Here is a 17,081-nt window from a genome sequence, read left to right on the forward strand (position 1 = left end):
GTTATTTTTTTCTGGATACAGACATACCTAAAATAAACAGTGGGAATTACTAGGTTAAAAAATACAAGTGTAATTTTTGGGGGGGTCCATTTGGAATGTACATAGATAATGTGGGTCTCCTATGGCTTTGCTAGAGTTTTTACTACAAGTACAAACTATTCTTTGTAAGAAAGTGGTAGCAACACCAGTGTCACTCTAATGACATGCTGGCAACTGAAATAAATATTTAAGAAAATAAGATAGTTTGTCATGCTTATTGGTTTGATGGCTCAACAGATTGTTGAGGACTCTAACTGTATTTGTAGGTCTGTGTAGGTCTGTCACATGCTTTTTGAGAAATGAATCCTGCAAAACTTGGTGGGAATTTTGACTTGCAGGGCTAGAATTTTACTACTGTGTCAGCAGGAAGTTGGAATAAGATATGTAGACTGAACAGTCTGGCTAATTAAGACCATACAGTCATGTGCAGTGGCATGGTAGGAGCAAATACACATGGTTTATTAAGTCTAAATCAATATGTATTTTATAACTAGTTGTTCAATAGTATATAATTTACTGATATCTTTGTTGCTTTGTGTTTATGCAGAAGATTCATTTAGTAGACACTTCTCTATATGTGTTGCAAGGTGTGAATCTAAACTGAAAAGGAATTATATTGTTTGTAGAATGAAGGCTCGAAGAAAACCTCCCACAGAAATGATAGTGATGAAGAGGCACATGCTTCTAGAAGGGATGAAACAGATCGGTCAGTAGTGATGTTCAAGCCAATGGTATCAGATCCAATTCACATACACAGAAAGTCACCCCTTCCACGATCCAGGAAGATTGGTTCTGTTGAAGTAAGTGTTTATGTTTCAGAGAATGTCTTTCACAGAAATTAACTTCTGTTTATTTTAACAAAGCAATAGCAAAGGTAATTCTGCTTTCGATTACACAGAACCAGTATGGTGTTAAGTCTCACAGAAGGGTTCCTCTTATTTTGTGGGACGTCCTCCATGGCAATAATTTGTCTGAATGAATTTTTTAAAATGCATGATCACTTTCCCGTAAAAGATTTATTTCCTTGTTGTTTTATAAAACCATATTAGAGAAAAAAAAATTGAAAAAAAAATTGAAAATGAAGACTTTTTCAATCTAAACCTACATCTTCCAGCTAACATACATTGCTTTTGTATCCATCCTTACAAGACAGCCCGTGTTGGAAAGTAAGCCAACCTTCAGGGTCATCATACTGAGAGGGGATGGGGATTTGCGGGGTTATAGGGGAGATGCAGGAGGTGAGATAAATGTCTTCATCTGTATTTGTTTTCATGTGGAGTGGAAGTGACTCCACTCATTCAGCATTTGAAGGTAAGACAATAGACTGTAAGTTGTGTTTTTTTAAATGGGTGGGGTTTGTGTTTTCATTAAGTCTCTAGATAACAGCTTGAACAGTCTAGTCTCCTGTCTTGAAGGCCATGACGTCTAGGTGTGCTTCACAGATACAGCTTTAATGTCACAGAGGTGGGGGATGCAGAGCATTGTCACTGATACCATTTGTACAGTTGATTGGCAAAGCTTCAGTTGGTGCATAGTGGCACTTCTATGACGTTAATGCTAGAAGCAGACTAACAGCTTCTTATTGCCTCATTTTCAGTTGCTTAAAACCATCAGAACTTAAGATTCACACCAAAAGCTTTTCCTTTCATGTTTGTGTTGGCAATGGACTGTTTGTATGCAATGCAAGTATCACAGAAGTAAGATTTGCAAGTTATTTGGTTATTGGTAGTATGGAGAGAAAAAGATGCATGGTTTCCTTCTATAAGGATATCTGTATAACTTCACGTGACTTTCATAAATTAACATAGGTAATAAATGTGAATGTCTGACATTTTCTATTTCCAAGTTTTATCATAAACAAATGCTCACAACATCAATATTTTGGATTTTTAAATGCTCTTTTCAGTACGATCATGCAAGCTCCCCTCCTAGTTATGAGTTCATATACACACAGCTTAATAGACTTTTACTTCAAACTTTTAACCTTTTTCATTTTCATAAATTGTGTGGGAATTACTTTCAAAAGGTATCAGTAACACCAATTACTAAATTTTAACTGTGCGTATAATATGGCTCCTAATAGAATTGGTTCCAGCATTCAGTGACTGTTTATTTGCTGGAATATTTAAAGAAAACATACACTATGATTTTTTTTTAATTTTTTTTTTGTCCAAAAGGAAAATTGAGAGATTCATCTGGCCCACTGAAATCTGCAAAACCAGTATTTGGAATATTTATACCAAATAGTATTTTCAAGTGTTTTTAAAAAAAAGTCCTTTTACTGCAACTTAAACTGCAACTGCCTTGAACCTTTTTATTTTATTTTATTTTTTTCCTGTAAGGCAATTCTTTTCCCTTACATCCATTAATTTGAAGGGACACTGTCAAGTGTGAGATTAGATGGAAGTTTACATTTGGGGTATAGTTAGCAATATTTAGAGAAACATTGCTACTGTAACTGAGTCATGAAAAAAAAAAAAAAAAAAAAAAAAGATTTTGAAGAGTAAAATGAGAAAGTAAGGCTCATTAGCATTGGAAATCAAATTCTTTATTGCAAAAAATGTTGTTTACTAATGCTACGTAGTAATATAGGGCATGCAGGACTCAGCCTGACACTGTCTTCCCTTGAAGTCTTGTAGCTGTCCAGCTTCAGATAATCGTTAGGGTGTTTTTAAGGTTGGAAAACTACTATCAGTCAGATTGGTGTCACTTAACAGTCAGTCAGTTGTAAAGTCAAAGGTGATTCTAAAAATCAGAGTCTCTTAGATCAGGCTATAGACTTATCAATGAAAATTATTAAGTACTAAATAGGAAAATTTAATGTACTTAGAGGGGGAAAACTATTAAACAGTATGTCAAGGATAAAAAGATATTCCGTTTCCAACATGAGGAATTCTAAAAATTATGAACCAATTATTGATGCCCATTATTTTTCTTTCATGCCGTTATTTAATAATTAATATACCAGAAATGTGATTAGAATGTATTAAAATATAATTGATTGAGTGGAAGTGATAACTTCCTCATATTGTAATACTTCCCTTCCCTACTCACTGTTTAATAGTTTTAGAAGCAGTATATTAAAAGGGTGCAAGCAGACTGGGTATTTTTTTTTTCTTTTCTGTTCATTTGGCTCTGTTGAATCTAACTTTGCATGCTTTGCTGTTTTTTGCCCCCTTTCTCACTTCCAGGAAGAGAGCCCCCTGAGTGTGTCTAGCCCAGAGTGTATTGGTACCTGGCTGCATTACACCAGTGGTGTGGGTACTGGGCGTCGAAGACGCAGATCAGGGGAACAAATCACTTCTTCCCCTGTCTCCCCTAAATCATTGGCTTTCACATCCAGTATTTTTGGCTCATGGCAACAGGTTTTTAAACTTTACTTCATTAAACATTATTATGCATTCCAAGCAACAACCAACTGTCTTTAAGGACATCTAATCCCTTGTTATGGATTACATTTGAAGCAAATTCTTCCACTTTTTAAAATTACTTCCCGAGAATGTTTGGGGGAAAAAGAGCAAGTGCATGTTTTTCCACTGAATGTGTTACACACTGTCTTGAAAAATTGGTTTCCTTATAGGAATTACAAATGTTACCACAGTAGAAAAGACATAGTCTACTGCATAATAAAACAGATTTCTGCTTTGGCTTAGTTGTCCTTTAAGACTTTAAAAACGGCATTGCTTAATTTGGTGGTAGGTAAATTTAAATTTAATTTTTTTTTTTAATAATTGCAACCAATACCATTTAAAATAATTTATTTGGAACTTCATATTGCTATTCAAAACTTGTTTTGCATATATCATATTTTCAGTGGCCTGGTATTAACTATTGCAGGGAACAAACTCTAGCACTAATAATTCTTGCGTTCTGTATCTGGAGGTATCTAAAACTCCCAACACAGTACATCATCCATTGACTGTATCCATTGACAATATTTTGAAGATTTTCCTAAATATGTGGGGGAGGAAGCAGGAAAAAAAAAACAGTAAATTTTTTAACGTACCAGTGAAGATAAAAGTTTCTTTGTATTTCAAGATATTGTTTACCGGTTTGACAATGGATGGTGTTCTGTTAATCATATCCTTTTTCTTTGAAATTTTTCATAATTTCTTTTTGTTGTGGAAGATTATAAAACTATTTGCATAGGAAAAGTTTATATCAGTAAAGGCTGTGAGCATCTGAAGATTACACTGATTGAGCCCGTGCATGGATCAGTGATTGTATGGTGTCCTCAATAGTTTGTCTGTCTTTCCTTCCCTCCCCTCCTTTTTTTCAATACAGGCGCAGTTTAGGAGAGTGCATTTGGTAAAATAAAACAAAATGTCTCAAATGTCTGTTCTCATATCTGTCTTGGTCTGTGTCCCTTCTCATTCTGAATGCTTGCTTTGCACCACTTCATTGCAAGGAACTCATATGTGAAATGGACTCCCTTCAGAAGGGGATATTGCATGATCTTTCATGTTTCCTTTACATATTTTTACTAACACTTATCATATAGCTTATTAACACTTGTCTGTCTGAAGCAGGCTGCTGTATCAAGTTAAATGGACTTTTCATGCCACTGTCCTACTTTACCTTATTTTTCTGTTGTTTTTTTTTTTATATATCCAGGTCCTATCAGAAAGCAATAGTAACTTACGAACACCGAGAACTATTCTGGAACAAAAGCAGAGTGGTCTAGGTATGTGCATACAGTTGAAATTTTGTTCCACGTTAGTAGCTTTTCATCTGCCTGTTGTTCTGCACAGTTGTACTTTCTTTAAAAAACTTTGATGTGAACAGGACCTGGTAGCATTTCCTATCAATAATATGATGAGTGTGCCTATTGAACTGGTCAATTTTCTACAACAAAAATTTCTAAATAAATCACAAATTGTTTGAGGCTGTTCACACTACTGACACTGTACTGACTGAAACAGGATTATTTTTAATGTAAAGTAGATTTAAAAAAAAAAATGTAGTTCATGACTGAGTTGACTGGGGTTTTTGCAAGAATCTTTTGGATTGAAATAGCCTACAATGGAAACAGTTAAAACATGTTTCTTGAAAAACTAGCATTTCCTACTGTGGGCAATTGATGGAATTGAAGGTGTCTTACCAAGGAGAAGGGGGAACAAACCTCAAGTATCTTGATATATTAGGGTTTTTGCACATATTCCCTCTCCAAAAATTAATTTCTTCTTTTCAGCATTTGAATGAATCATGCTATAATTCAATGACTTGTTTCAAATTCTTTTAATTCAAGTGGTGCTTTTCTGTTGCTTCTTTGGAACTGACATTCACATGCCTGATACGTAAAAACATGAAATCTTGCACTACTATAAATTAATATTGATTTTTTTTTCTGTAAGTGTGTCTTTTTATGGGAAAAATGAAGTGTAGAAAATGCATAAGGTACATGCATAAACTGAGAAGTAGCTTTTCAACTCTCTGCAAAGATCTGTATTTTTTTGCATGTCTAATCTTCCTGTGATACTTTTCTCCTTATTATATTTTTCCATTAGTAAAATGCATACATCAGGTGCTCTTGTTTATTAAAGTAATTTTTTTTTATTGTGTGCTTGCTAAAGTTAAACAACTTTTCTTTTGTCAGTATGACACGATGTGGCTTGTGGAAGTTTATTTCTGTGCATAGGTGAAGATATTACATTTGATGTCAAAGGCTTTTGCCACAGACCAGGCACCAATTTATTTTGGCTGTGATTGGTCACATGTGCTAGTAATGTTTCCTCTCATTAGGTCATCAAAAGTAATGAAAGGAAGTATCACTGGATAGATAGTTGGTCTTCAAAAATGATCTGTCTAAAATGGAAAAGATAAGTTATGAGTGAAACCATTTTTCCTTTCAACTAGTAATGAAGAATCAAGGGAAAAATTTGCAGCATTTTTTTCCATTTTTTTCACTGTTCTATGTAAATTTAATTTATGGTGGATTATAAAAGTTATTTTCATCTTTCTTTATGTAGCTTTCAGTGATTTGTTAACACTCCCATCCCAGTGGCAAGATCATATAAACTGTAACAAAAGTACTCTTACTTGCATGGAGATATACAAAAGTCATCTTTGGAAATGAAGTTAAGCTAAACTCTATGAAACTTTTAGATATTTTCAATTTCTAATAATGATGGTAGCTGAAATATGACTAGAGTATTTCAAACTTGGTTAACATTTTGTTGGGGTTAAAGGGGAGGTGTTTCCATGTCTGTGGAAATGCATGCATACTTCATTGCAGCCTGTCATCTCAAAATTTTATTTGGATGAAAGCAATGAGTAGTATTTTCCCAGTTTATATTTGTTTGAGAACTGCGGTTTTAAAACACACAACGTTCACATCATCATCTTGCTTTTGTTTTGTTGTTTTGGTTATGTTTACGTTAATGCTAACTGGTAACTTTTCTTTACCAAATGTGAAAACAGGATAAGAAGTCACTTTGTTAAAGTCAGTCCTCTCTTTGCACATATGGCAGAGAGTGGTGTGTCATGAGTAGAAGCACAATAAATTATGATAGTTTCAGCCTACAAGTACCACTCTGACATTACAAGCATATTGTGAACCTGTCCAAGGCACTGCCAAAAGCTGCCTTTTGTGTGGTAAGAGCCATGTGCTTGCATGCTGCATGCATCCCCAATGTGAATGGACGAACACCTGGTTGTTGTATGTATTTTCTCTAACTCCCATCAGGGTCTCACTGTGCGGGCCTGTTTAGCACCTCAGTGCTCGGGGGTTCTTCAAGTGCACCTAACCTACAGGATTATGCTCGTACTCATCGTAAAAAGCTGACTTCTTCTGGCTTCATAGATGGTATGTGCACACTCTCGCACATGCACGCACAAATCCATGTGCCACATTAAACTTCTAAAGATAAGTCGTAGGTTACTGATTTTAATGGAATCCTAGAATCCTTTGCCTTAGTATTAATTGTATGAGTTTCTATTCCTTCCTTATTGCCCACAGCTTGCTTATGTTTAACTTAATAGCATAGTTAATTCTTGTGTCTGTCTTGAATTGAACATTAGCTCACAAACTTGTTATACATGTCAGGATATTTCAGAAAATGCATTTATAAAGTAAAATAAAATTTTAGTTTTGAAATTCTTTTCTCTGTTCTTTAAATGTCAGGTTTTATCATTCATTATTGATCTTGGAGCATATACAAGGAATGAAAGAAATGACAAACTAGTAATTTAAATACTTATGGTGAAAATTTTAGGATTCCTGACCTTTTTTCACTGGGGATTGGAATACAAAAGAGCAGGAGATTTTCAGTTTTGAATAATCTGGGGTAGAGAACAAAGTCTTTCACTAGATTTCAGAATGTAAAAAAGCACACCTTTTATAACTCCTAGGTGAAACAGTATTCATGCTGTTTCCCCTCCAATTCATTACTCAATGTTCAACTCTAACCTGATATAATGTTGTATGCCAGAATCACCAGCTCATTCTGCTTGTTTTCATACACTTCATTACACATCTTGTAGCTACCAGCAATTCAAATTTTCTTCTTTTTAACCTCTATTTAGATTTTAGCCCCTTTTCTTGGTCCCTTCTGCATGCCACTCAGTTCTAATACCTTCTCATCTTTTCTTTTTTTCTTACCTCCTCTTTTCCTTTTTAAAAATGTCCCTCTTTTGGTAGCTGTTACAAATTTCAGGTACCTGTTTTTCTCTTTCTTAGACACCACACGCGGTTCTGCTGTTAAAAGGTTTTCTATCTCATTTGCTCGACACCCAACCAATGGTACGTTTTGCTTTTATTTTAAAAACAAAAACGAAAGGTTCCTTGCTTCATCCCTTTTATTTTTATTTCAAATACGGGGTGTACAATATCATCCAGCCGTCTGTCATTCCTAACTTCAAGCACAATTCCAAATATATTTGTAATCATTAGATATCCTGAATCCCTTCTTTACCATTCATTAGTCTGAATATAACATCAAAATTCATTCCTCAGAAAAATCCTTGAAACAAATTGAAGTGGTACTTACTGTTAATCATGATTCCTGTAACAAATTATTCTCCCCAATTACTCATGTGATCAGACTGTATGAATACAACATAAAAACAGAATTAAATCTGATCTTTATTGGGTATACACATCTTGATAGCTACTACTGCTTCTTCTTCACCTTTCTCCTGCTGAACTGTTTCCCTGGTCCTTCTGATTCTATAATAAATCACTAAATTGACAACTGGAGTTTATGATTATCTTCTTGAAGTGATACTAAATTAAAAAAGCAAAGCAGACACTTCACTTAACCTACCTGCAAAATCACTATATTTAACATCAGACAAAAATTTATTTTACCTTATCATGCTTCTCTGTTCATCGGTTGTGCAAATTACTTAAATATTGCACTAAAAAGTCACAGCGAGAGAGTTGCCTTTTAACTTGAGAGTTAATTTGTCTTCAGGCTACCATATTTACAAAAAAAGTCTGGTTTAACACGTGACAGAGGTCCATCTTTCTCTTTTTCAGCAAAACATAATTTTCTACTTGATTAAAGATGCCCAAAATATATCCTGTTCACGAAAACCAAACTCGGTCTTCTGAATCCACCCAATCTTAATGTAGTTTTTTCAGATTTCTTAATTGCATTTTTAAAATATGCATGACAGCTGGCCGAGTACAGTGATGATGATGTCATCGAAACTGCAGTGGAAACCACCAGCGTTTTACTGTTAGATTCAAAACGTGTTTCTTTAGAGACAAGGTTAAAGAAAAAGAGCGATTTTTGTTTTGATTTCTTGAGAAGCAAATGGGTCCTTTATGATATTAATTTGGAATCCATAGTCAGTTTTCTGCACTGCGGTGCTTGTTGAAGGAAAACTGATACAGTAGGAAAGATAGGAACCTGTTTTTTATCTTTAGAATCAGATCAAGTAATATTTCCCAAACAGTCAAGGTCAGAAAGTAAGAGCTGCACTTGAATACCAGTGTCTAATAATTGATTATTTTCTGCTCCGTTTAGCGCTCTCTTTTTGTGGCTGCATTCTTTAAAAATGGATCTAAATTGCTTTTAATGAATGCATCGATTGTTCTGATTCATTTAATACAGATGTTTTACCACACATCTTTTACAAGATTAATGCATGCTCTTTGAGCTCCTATGGAACCTAAATACATAGCAGGTTTCTGAGGTTTCTCTACTAACATGAGGACATATTGGTGTTGTTTTGTCTGTCCTATGGACTATCATTTTGATTCTCCTTGTCCCTTTCACTCTGTTTCTTTCTCACTTTTATGTTACTATCATACCTTCTAACTCATTTCAGACTCCCCCCTTCCCTGCCATCTTTAGTTCAAGGAACATGGTGAAACAAGTATCTTCTGACAGTGCTTTACATTACTTTCTGGGCCTCTTGTGCAGAACACCGACACCTCTTTAGGTGCTGGTCCATTTCCTCTGTGGAATTGCTAGGCTCCAGTGGTATGTCTCTATTGCTTTTAAATGTAAGACAGCAGGGAGGCTTTTTGAAATGCCGCGTGTACCCTTTCATTGTCTTGCATTTTGATGGGGACGGCGCTTTATGAGTCAATATAAACAAAACTATAAAAGGCTGGTAGTTTACAGGAAATTGTCTTTTTAAAGGGATACTGTCAGGGTTCTTCATCATTAAAATTAAAAAATATTTATTATAAATGTATACTTTATTGTAAAACAGCTCAGATAGATTTCCAGGATAACTTTTCAGTCATATCGGAGGCAAAAATGTTGCAACAACATGCTGGAATATGGCTATCAGATAAAAGAATTGTTAAAACCAAAAAAAAAAAAAACATGTAGAAGGTCAAATTCCTGAAAGAAAAGGGTGTGGGTGTATTTTGAAATTCCTTTCTGGATTTCTGTAAAACTGCAGTATAACAGTACTAGTTATTAAAAAGTTAACCTGACATTGTCCCACTGCATTCAATATAAAATTTTTTAAAAATATACCATCCAAATGACTCTGACTCTTCTGTCAGCATAAAGAGCTAAGTCTTACCTTACTGTAATGCAAAGAAAGGGTTTGCGCTTTGCATGCATGCATTGTTATTTAGGATGTTAACATGTATGCCAAACATATTTTAGTGCTTACTCTGAAGTGTAGCTGTTGTGTTTACATGAAAATAGAAATGAAGTATGTGGTGGTGTTTCTTTTATACATGAAAACAAAGTTTCCATGAAAGGCACTGTTTTATTTGTAGTATAAGTGAAGCTGACATAAATATACTTCAGATGATTGTATATTGGGAGTGACCGTCCCTTGAATTTTATGGCCAAGATGGATCCGAATATAAATACAGATATTTTCAGGGGGAAATTTTGGTTACTTCTCTATCCAAAGCACTAAATGGGGAGTGGGTAATTAACACGGCATACCAGAAGAATATTGATGCTTATTGTTTTGGGGGAGGGAGCAGGTCATAGTTTTAATGGTATCTCTAATAAATGTACCTTGAACTGAAACTAAACATGACTTCATTCACTCTTGTCTCTTCATTTAAATATTGAAAAATAAAAATGTAGCAACTGTAAATTTAAAATATTGAATTGCAAAGTTGTAATGTTACAGCTGTATGTTGAAAACACTAATGGATGTATTTTCCTCTTTTGAAATGCAATTGGATGAAGAGCTGTTCACTGAGTTTTCAAATGTGCATCAATTTACAGAACTGCAGGGTGTCTTTCTTTCCAAGATGTATTTAAATGCTTTTGAGTATACTAGTAGTATGGATATGTATGGTTGCTTTATAATCATTACTAATAGAGAAGTCCAGTAAGTTTTTAGATTTTGGTTTGGTGTACTTACCTGTTAAAATGTATGAAACTTACACTATTTAAATACTGTTTTTAAATGCCAAAAGGTGGGTGTAAAACTGTCTTACAAAGATAAAACGTGTAACCGCAAGGTACAAAGGTGGTAATAGTGGTTTTCCTTTCATATTTAAGGCAACAGTTTTTCACAGAATAATGAAGATGATAGAATGTGAATTCTGCAAATATAATTCTTCTTGGAAGTTCTAGCATTTTTAGTTCTTGTCTTTGCTAACAGTTGATAATGTAGCTGTCAATTGATTTACCTGTTTAGTGTTCTGCCAAAATACATTTGTAAAGTTTGGAGGGTGCTTTTTGTGCACGTGTAGCATCCCATAGTATGCTACATGGTACCTTGAATTTAATAGATCCTGGAAATTGGCACATTTTGTTCCAACTCCTGTAACCTTTACTACCATGATTTCAAGAGTACTATGTCTGCACGTCCTGATTTAAAATAAGTACTTTTTGTCATGAATTAATAATTGTCAATGCAATAGCTTAAATCCTGTCTTAAGTCTCGAAATCTCTTTTTTTTTATTATTTTTCATGTAGGTTTTGAACTGTATTCCATGGTGCCTTCTATTTGCCCTTTGGAAACTCTACACAACTCCCTGTCTCTGAAGCAGGTGGATGAATTTCTCGCCTCTGTTGCTGCTCCATCAAGGGAAAGTCTACAGGAGACATGTACTGATTTTGTTTGTAATTATGTTCATTTTAAGTTATTAAATAACTTATGTCTAGTTAATCTTTCAAATATACTACAGATAACAAGTAACCTAAGAATTTTGTTTAAAAAAAAAGGAAGAAATAATTTAGGTAAACTATAACTTTAATTTCTGCAGTATCATCTTGCTGTAAGGACACTGTTATAGTCAATTAAAGTAATGCCTCTGCTATAGTAGTATATATACTGGTATAGTAGGTTAAGGACTTCCTGAAAATATAATTTGTTTATTTTACACACAAATAGCACATTAAGGACTCAACTGTACGGTCCACATTGTTAGTTAGATGACGAGGAGTTCTTTTTAATGAGCATGCAGTGTTTCCGGCTTTGCATTTTATAGTTTTACCTCAGCAGAGGAGTGTTGCCTTTTATATCTTAAAACTGTGTTATACCCTGTTTCTTTCAATATTACTTAGTGTTTCACTGTAGAGTTGCAGTTACTTAGTTTATAATAGTTTATGCTGTATGTTTAATATTTAAGTTATCTTGAAATTAAATCCAAACTGAATTCTATACACGGGTATGTGTCCAGGAAGATGGTTTACCAGTGTTTAGTGTGCTGCTCTTTCTTTGGAAACAGTTTCAGTTAGGTTAGATTTACCACTTACTAGATCTGTTACAATTTGTACGACCGGTGACTGGAAAACAGTCTTGAAGAAATGCTTAAAGACTCATTCTCTGGTGAGAAAAAATTATACTTGTTAGTAAGAAAGTTTGTGCATAACATTGATTCAAATGTGATGTGGATGTTAAGGATTTTTCTTTTTTTTTTTTTTTTTTTTTTTTACTGTTGCTTTATTTAGGCTTCTACATCTTAGATTTGAATCAGTAGCTAATTTGATAGGGTAGAGCTTCTATATCTGAGAAGGAAGATAAGCAATTTAAGAAAATTGATGTCACTGGAAGAATTCAGAGTCTCATAGGCATTTCAAAGTTTTCAGCTATTTAAAATGCCTTGTTATGCTGGTTAGGAAGATAGCATTACTTCAAGATCAGTTCAGAATTTACAGTACGCAAGACAGTATTTTTAAAATACTTCCATATAATCTGTATAAAGGAGTAGCTGTAAATCTGACTTGATAGAATTGAGGCCATAGGCACTTTGTTCCCCCTCTGCTTTCTTTTAACATTTGCAGTTGTCTACGGTAGTCTATTGTATGCACATTTAATAGAAGTTTTGAATTAAAAGCAATTATTCCAATGCGATCTTCATAACCTATGAGAAGAAGCACTAATGATGTTGCCAGTCTTCTGGCAAAGCATTTATTACTGAAATTTGGCTTAACCTTCTGGGCCACTTGGAAGTTATGTCAATTTACTGAGGTGAAAGGGAGGTATTTGTCTTTCATGCATTAAAGTTACAATTACAGTCAGTAATTTGTAACTGAGTTGCAGGTTGTGTAACTGTGGACAGATAACAGTTCTGTGGCTGCTATTTTTAGCATTTTGCTAAGGTTAATGTATTTTTATTATTAATGCATGTGTATTCTTTTATTTTTGTTTTGCTTTTTAGCTTCTCCAACTTATATGAGTCCCCTGTCAGGAAAAAAAATTTCTTTAAATACATACACGCCTGCAAAAATTCAACCAACACCACTTGAAACCTTGCCTGAAAGGCTAGCAATAGAGAAACCAAGCCCATGTAAGTAACTTCTTTCAGAGGCAGAATGACTAACTTCACAAAATTATTTCCAGCAGTAGGGATTTTTAAATTTTTTTTCATTGTTTCCTAGGGCAGCTATTTCTTAACTTTACTTGTCTGTGTAGGTGGGATCATTTTACAAGTCAACTAGAACTCAGCAGCATTGCACAAATTGTTTTAGCAGTTAAACTGTACTAATAGTTACTTTCTTTTATCTTCTAAGTGTTTGAAAGTATTTCTGTGGCATCTAAATTCATGGGAGTTTGTTTCGTTTTCAAGTATGACAGTATTTCTAGCTATTCCCAAGAGAGACAAGTGGAGAAAAATTATCCACCATGAAGCATAATAATGAACTGACAAAAACTGTTAACCATTCCTAAATGAAGATCTGCTATTGACAAAACTGGGGAAGTAAGAAAAACATCCTGGATAATTTAAACAGAGACTGTATGTGGGCTTTGATAGCTGAAAGAGAAAAAAGAGAAACTTCCCCACAAAACTTGTAGATGCAGAAATTGAAAATATATAAAAATGAGCTGAAAATATTGTTAATGCTTTGTTAATAACAGTAGCTTGCTGCGTGCAAGAAATTTTTCCCGTACTAATTAAAATCACACACACACACAGTATGTGTGTCATTACAGTAAAAAGCTTTCTTTTTTAAAATGTTTGTGTTTTTATTTATTTATTTATTTATTTTGCTGCTGCTTGGCATACACAGTCCTGGAATTTGCAACCATACTTGCAAAAAAGAAAAAAAATTACACCTTTTTCACCTAAAACTAAAACATCACCATGTTGCATTTTTCTCTTATTTTCACTTACGCTATTTATGGATACAGTTTATTTTTAATATCCTTGGCTTTGCATACTTTCATCTAATAGTGCTTTATCTGAAAAACAGTTTTATGTTGAAGCCTGTTTGTATTTGCTTTAGGAGTATGTTTATGATATATATATATATATATATGTTCATACACACACATATATATTTTATTTTTTTTTGGCTCAGTACTAGTTTTTTCAGATGTGCTAATGGGTCTTTAAAATTTAATATTATAATATGAAAAGCATTTATTTAAACAAATGTGAAATACTAGATCAAAGATTTTCTCGAAGGTGCTGTTTGAAAATGCAGAGTACGTCTTCTAGGATCTTCCAGGCCTCTGTGAGGAAGTTCACCTTCCCTTGGTGGTACTGGAGGCAGGAATGTTTTGTTGAAAAAGTGACATGCTGAGATCAACAGTAATTCTCTTAGTTCTTTCTGTATCTCAGTGCCAATGTCAAGGCAGTATTCCATTTCATGTAAAGTAACACTTTCCTTATATTTTCTTGCTTTTGGTGTTTTAGCATGGATATTCTTAAGTGTAAAATCTAATAGATTTTTTTCTTTACCTGTACAGCTTCCAGTGGATCTTCTGTTTGTGTATCTAATGTTAAGCTTGAAGAGGCCTCACAAGATGTAGAACTTAGTGGCGACACTCTTTCTGTAAAGAAATGAAATTGATAGACAAAACTGGAAACAACTTCCTGAACAATTTTTAGTGTGCTTTTAACTAAATTATTAATCATGCAGAACCCATTCTTGTCTGCAGTTTATAGTTCGCTTAATCTTTTGTTTATACAAGGTTAACTAATGTGCATTCTGTGTATTTAGGTCAAATGTCTTATTTTCTAAAAAAAACTTCAGGAAATATATTTATTCATTTGAACTGCACACTTTCAATGGAAAAGCTGCACATGAACCTTTTCAGTGTCTTCATATATCTACTGTAAACTTGTACAAAAGAGAAAATCCCAATCCAGTGGTATGTGTTACAGTGGCTCTGCTGATGTCACTATAATGAAGCATTGTCTGTTGTCATTATAAACTTCTATTTTCAGGAGTTTATAATTTGCCTGTGAACTTATTTTGTTGGCTGAAATTTTAACACACATCTTGGATAGAAGCTTTTTCTTTTTTTAATTTAACTACATTTCCAAAGAGATCTCTTTTGCCTGTTTTTAAAGATAAGCAGGTGTTTTCTGCATTTGAATAATTTTATATCATATATGCTGCAATAATTAGGCATGATGGAGTGAGTCAATGTATTTTCACTTTTGAGTCTCCTTATTTTTACTCTGTGTTTACATCAGACCTGTAACATTCAAATATACCTTCTCTTCTGTTGTTTAGTATACATGCTGTATACGGGTACCTGTATATCATCCAGCAGATAAAACTGTCTTTTATATGTTTTTATCAAAAAATTCTTTTGTTTACTAAAAAGACAGCTTTATTTGCTTTGCCATATGTTTCTACAATAAGGTGATATTAAAAAGCAGGATTTATAAAAAGAGAAACGGTTACAGCTGGTCTGCTAGTAGGTTTATCATAAAAATTGTAAATATTCCATCTATACTTTATTCCCATCCCTTCAGAGTAGAGAGAGTCTGCTCTACCAGAACTCAGTGGTTAATGGTGCAAAATACTCAGGCTTCATTATAGCATGGGAATTTTCATCCTTCTGTCCTTTCAATCTATAGGGTGAACAACAGCTCTCATTAAAGAAAAAGAACAATGAAGATTTTATAAGAGCTGTGAGAAGCATTATTATCTCAGTGGAACCCTGAGTTACTGGGTTATGTAGAGTAATGATCTGGTCTCAACAGTTCTTGAGATTTTCCGTGGCATGACAAATCATTTAATGATTAATTATCCCAAATATATGAAAGTATTGTCCACTTTTGTAAATTCAAGTGGCTGACTATTAATTAATGACTTAATAAACTACAGGTTAATGATTCTTTTCACGTTTAAGTTGCAGAAGAGGTAGCTTCTGAGTAATATTTTTAAGTAGGGCTCTCACTTGTTTCCAGAGCCATTGCAACTATAATTCTATTCACTTTGCCACAGGATCTGTTTTCAGTGTATACCACACATGAAATAGCTTTGGCACACTAATTCTAAAAAATGCTGGTTAAATACCAAAAATATGAAGGGTTTCACAGCTATATACTTAAAACATTTCATTTTTTCGTAGTGTAATTGTTATTGACAGTGTTTGTCTTGCACACAACTGAATGTACACATTGTTTACCATTTAAAAAATACTGTTTGAATATAAGTATGCATATCATTCCAGTCAACCAAAGCTGTGGCATAACTTTTTTTTTATGTGCTCCTAAATAAAAACAAGATCACTGGCAACTTTTGTTCATTGAATTTTCTCTTTTAAGAGTGTATTTGAAATGCAGTGAGTAGTTGAATCAGTAGTCTCAGTGAAAAAAACATTACAAATATGCTGCTAATATACAAATACATCAAAATTACTTCTGATGGTAGGCAACGTAACTTAGAAGAAATAGGAGTTTAGCATTTTATGCTGAAAACACTCCTCAAAAAGGTAAACAGTCAAGTAGTCACACATTCTGCTGTGTTTCCTAATGTTCCAGAGTGATTCATAGAATGTACGTTGGAAGGTCCCCACAAGGATTGAGTCCAACTCCTGGGTCCCCACAGGACTCCCCAAAATCAGACCATGTGTCTGACAGCATTGCCCAAACACTTACTGAACTTAGGCAGATTCAGTGGTATGACTGCTGCCCTGGGGAGCTTGTCCCAGTGCCCGACCACCTCTGGGTAAAGAATCTTTCCCTAACACTCAGCCTGACCCTACCTTCTCATTCCATGATGTTCCTTTGGGTCCTGTTGCTGGTCACCAGCGAGAAGATCTTGGTGCCTGCCTCTCTGACTGATTACATTAAACATAAAACCACTGTTTTTCTGTTTCTGCTTACTACACTGGCAATAAGGCACAATGTGGACTGTGCTAAGCTGATTTTCTGTATGTTCTGACCTTCAGAACCTATTTTTATTCCAGATTCTTTA

At 34.2% G+C, this 17,081-nt stretch overlaps 1 protein-coding gene across 11 annotated transcripts in view; it reads left to right on the plus strand.

Annotated features, from left to right (window-relative positions):
* PPIP5K2 (diphosphoinositol pentakisphosphate kinase 2) overlaps positions 1-16,400 on the plus strand; it is a 51,484-nt gene extending 35,084 nt beyond the window's left edge. For 5 of the 11 annotated variants that reach the window (XM_032206730.1, XM_032206729.1, XM_032206731.1 and 2 more), the window contains exons 24-31: positions 666-839; positions 3,231-3,404; positions 4,654-4,723; positions 6,725-6,844; positions 7,718-7,780; positions 11,394-11,525; positions 13,082-13,210; positions 14,614-16,400. In XM_032206730.1, coding sequence (XP_032062621.1) covers positions 666-839; positions 3,231-3,404; positions 4,654-4,723; positions 6,725-6,844; positions 7,718-7,780; positions 11,394-11,525; positions 13,082-13,210; positions 14,614-14,711 — 960 coding nt within the window. In that variant the 3' untranslated portion in view covers positions 14,712-16,400. The remainder of the gene's footprint in view (positions 1-665; positions 840-3,230; positions 3,405-4,653; positions 4,724-6,724; positions 6,845-7,717; positions 7,781-11,393; positions 11,526-13,081; positions 13,211-14,613) is intronic. The other 6 variants (XM_032206735.1, XM_032206734.1, XM_032206737.1 and 3 more) reach the window with 6 other exon arrangements.
* Positions 16,401-17,081: the final 681 nt, after the last annotated feature.

This window comes from Aythya fuligula, chromosome Z, assembly GCF_009819795.1.
Source record: "Aythya fuligula isolate bAytFul2 chromosome Z, bAytFul2.pri, whole genome shotgun sequence".
NCBI lineage: Eukaryota > Metazoa > Chordata > Aves > Anseriformes > Anatidae > Aythya > Aythya fuligula.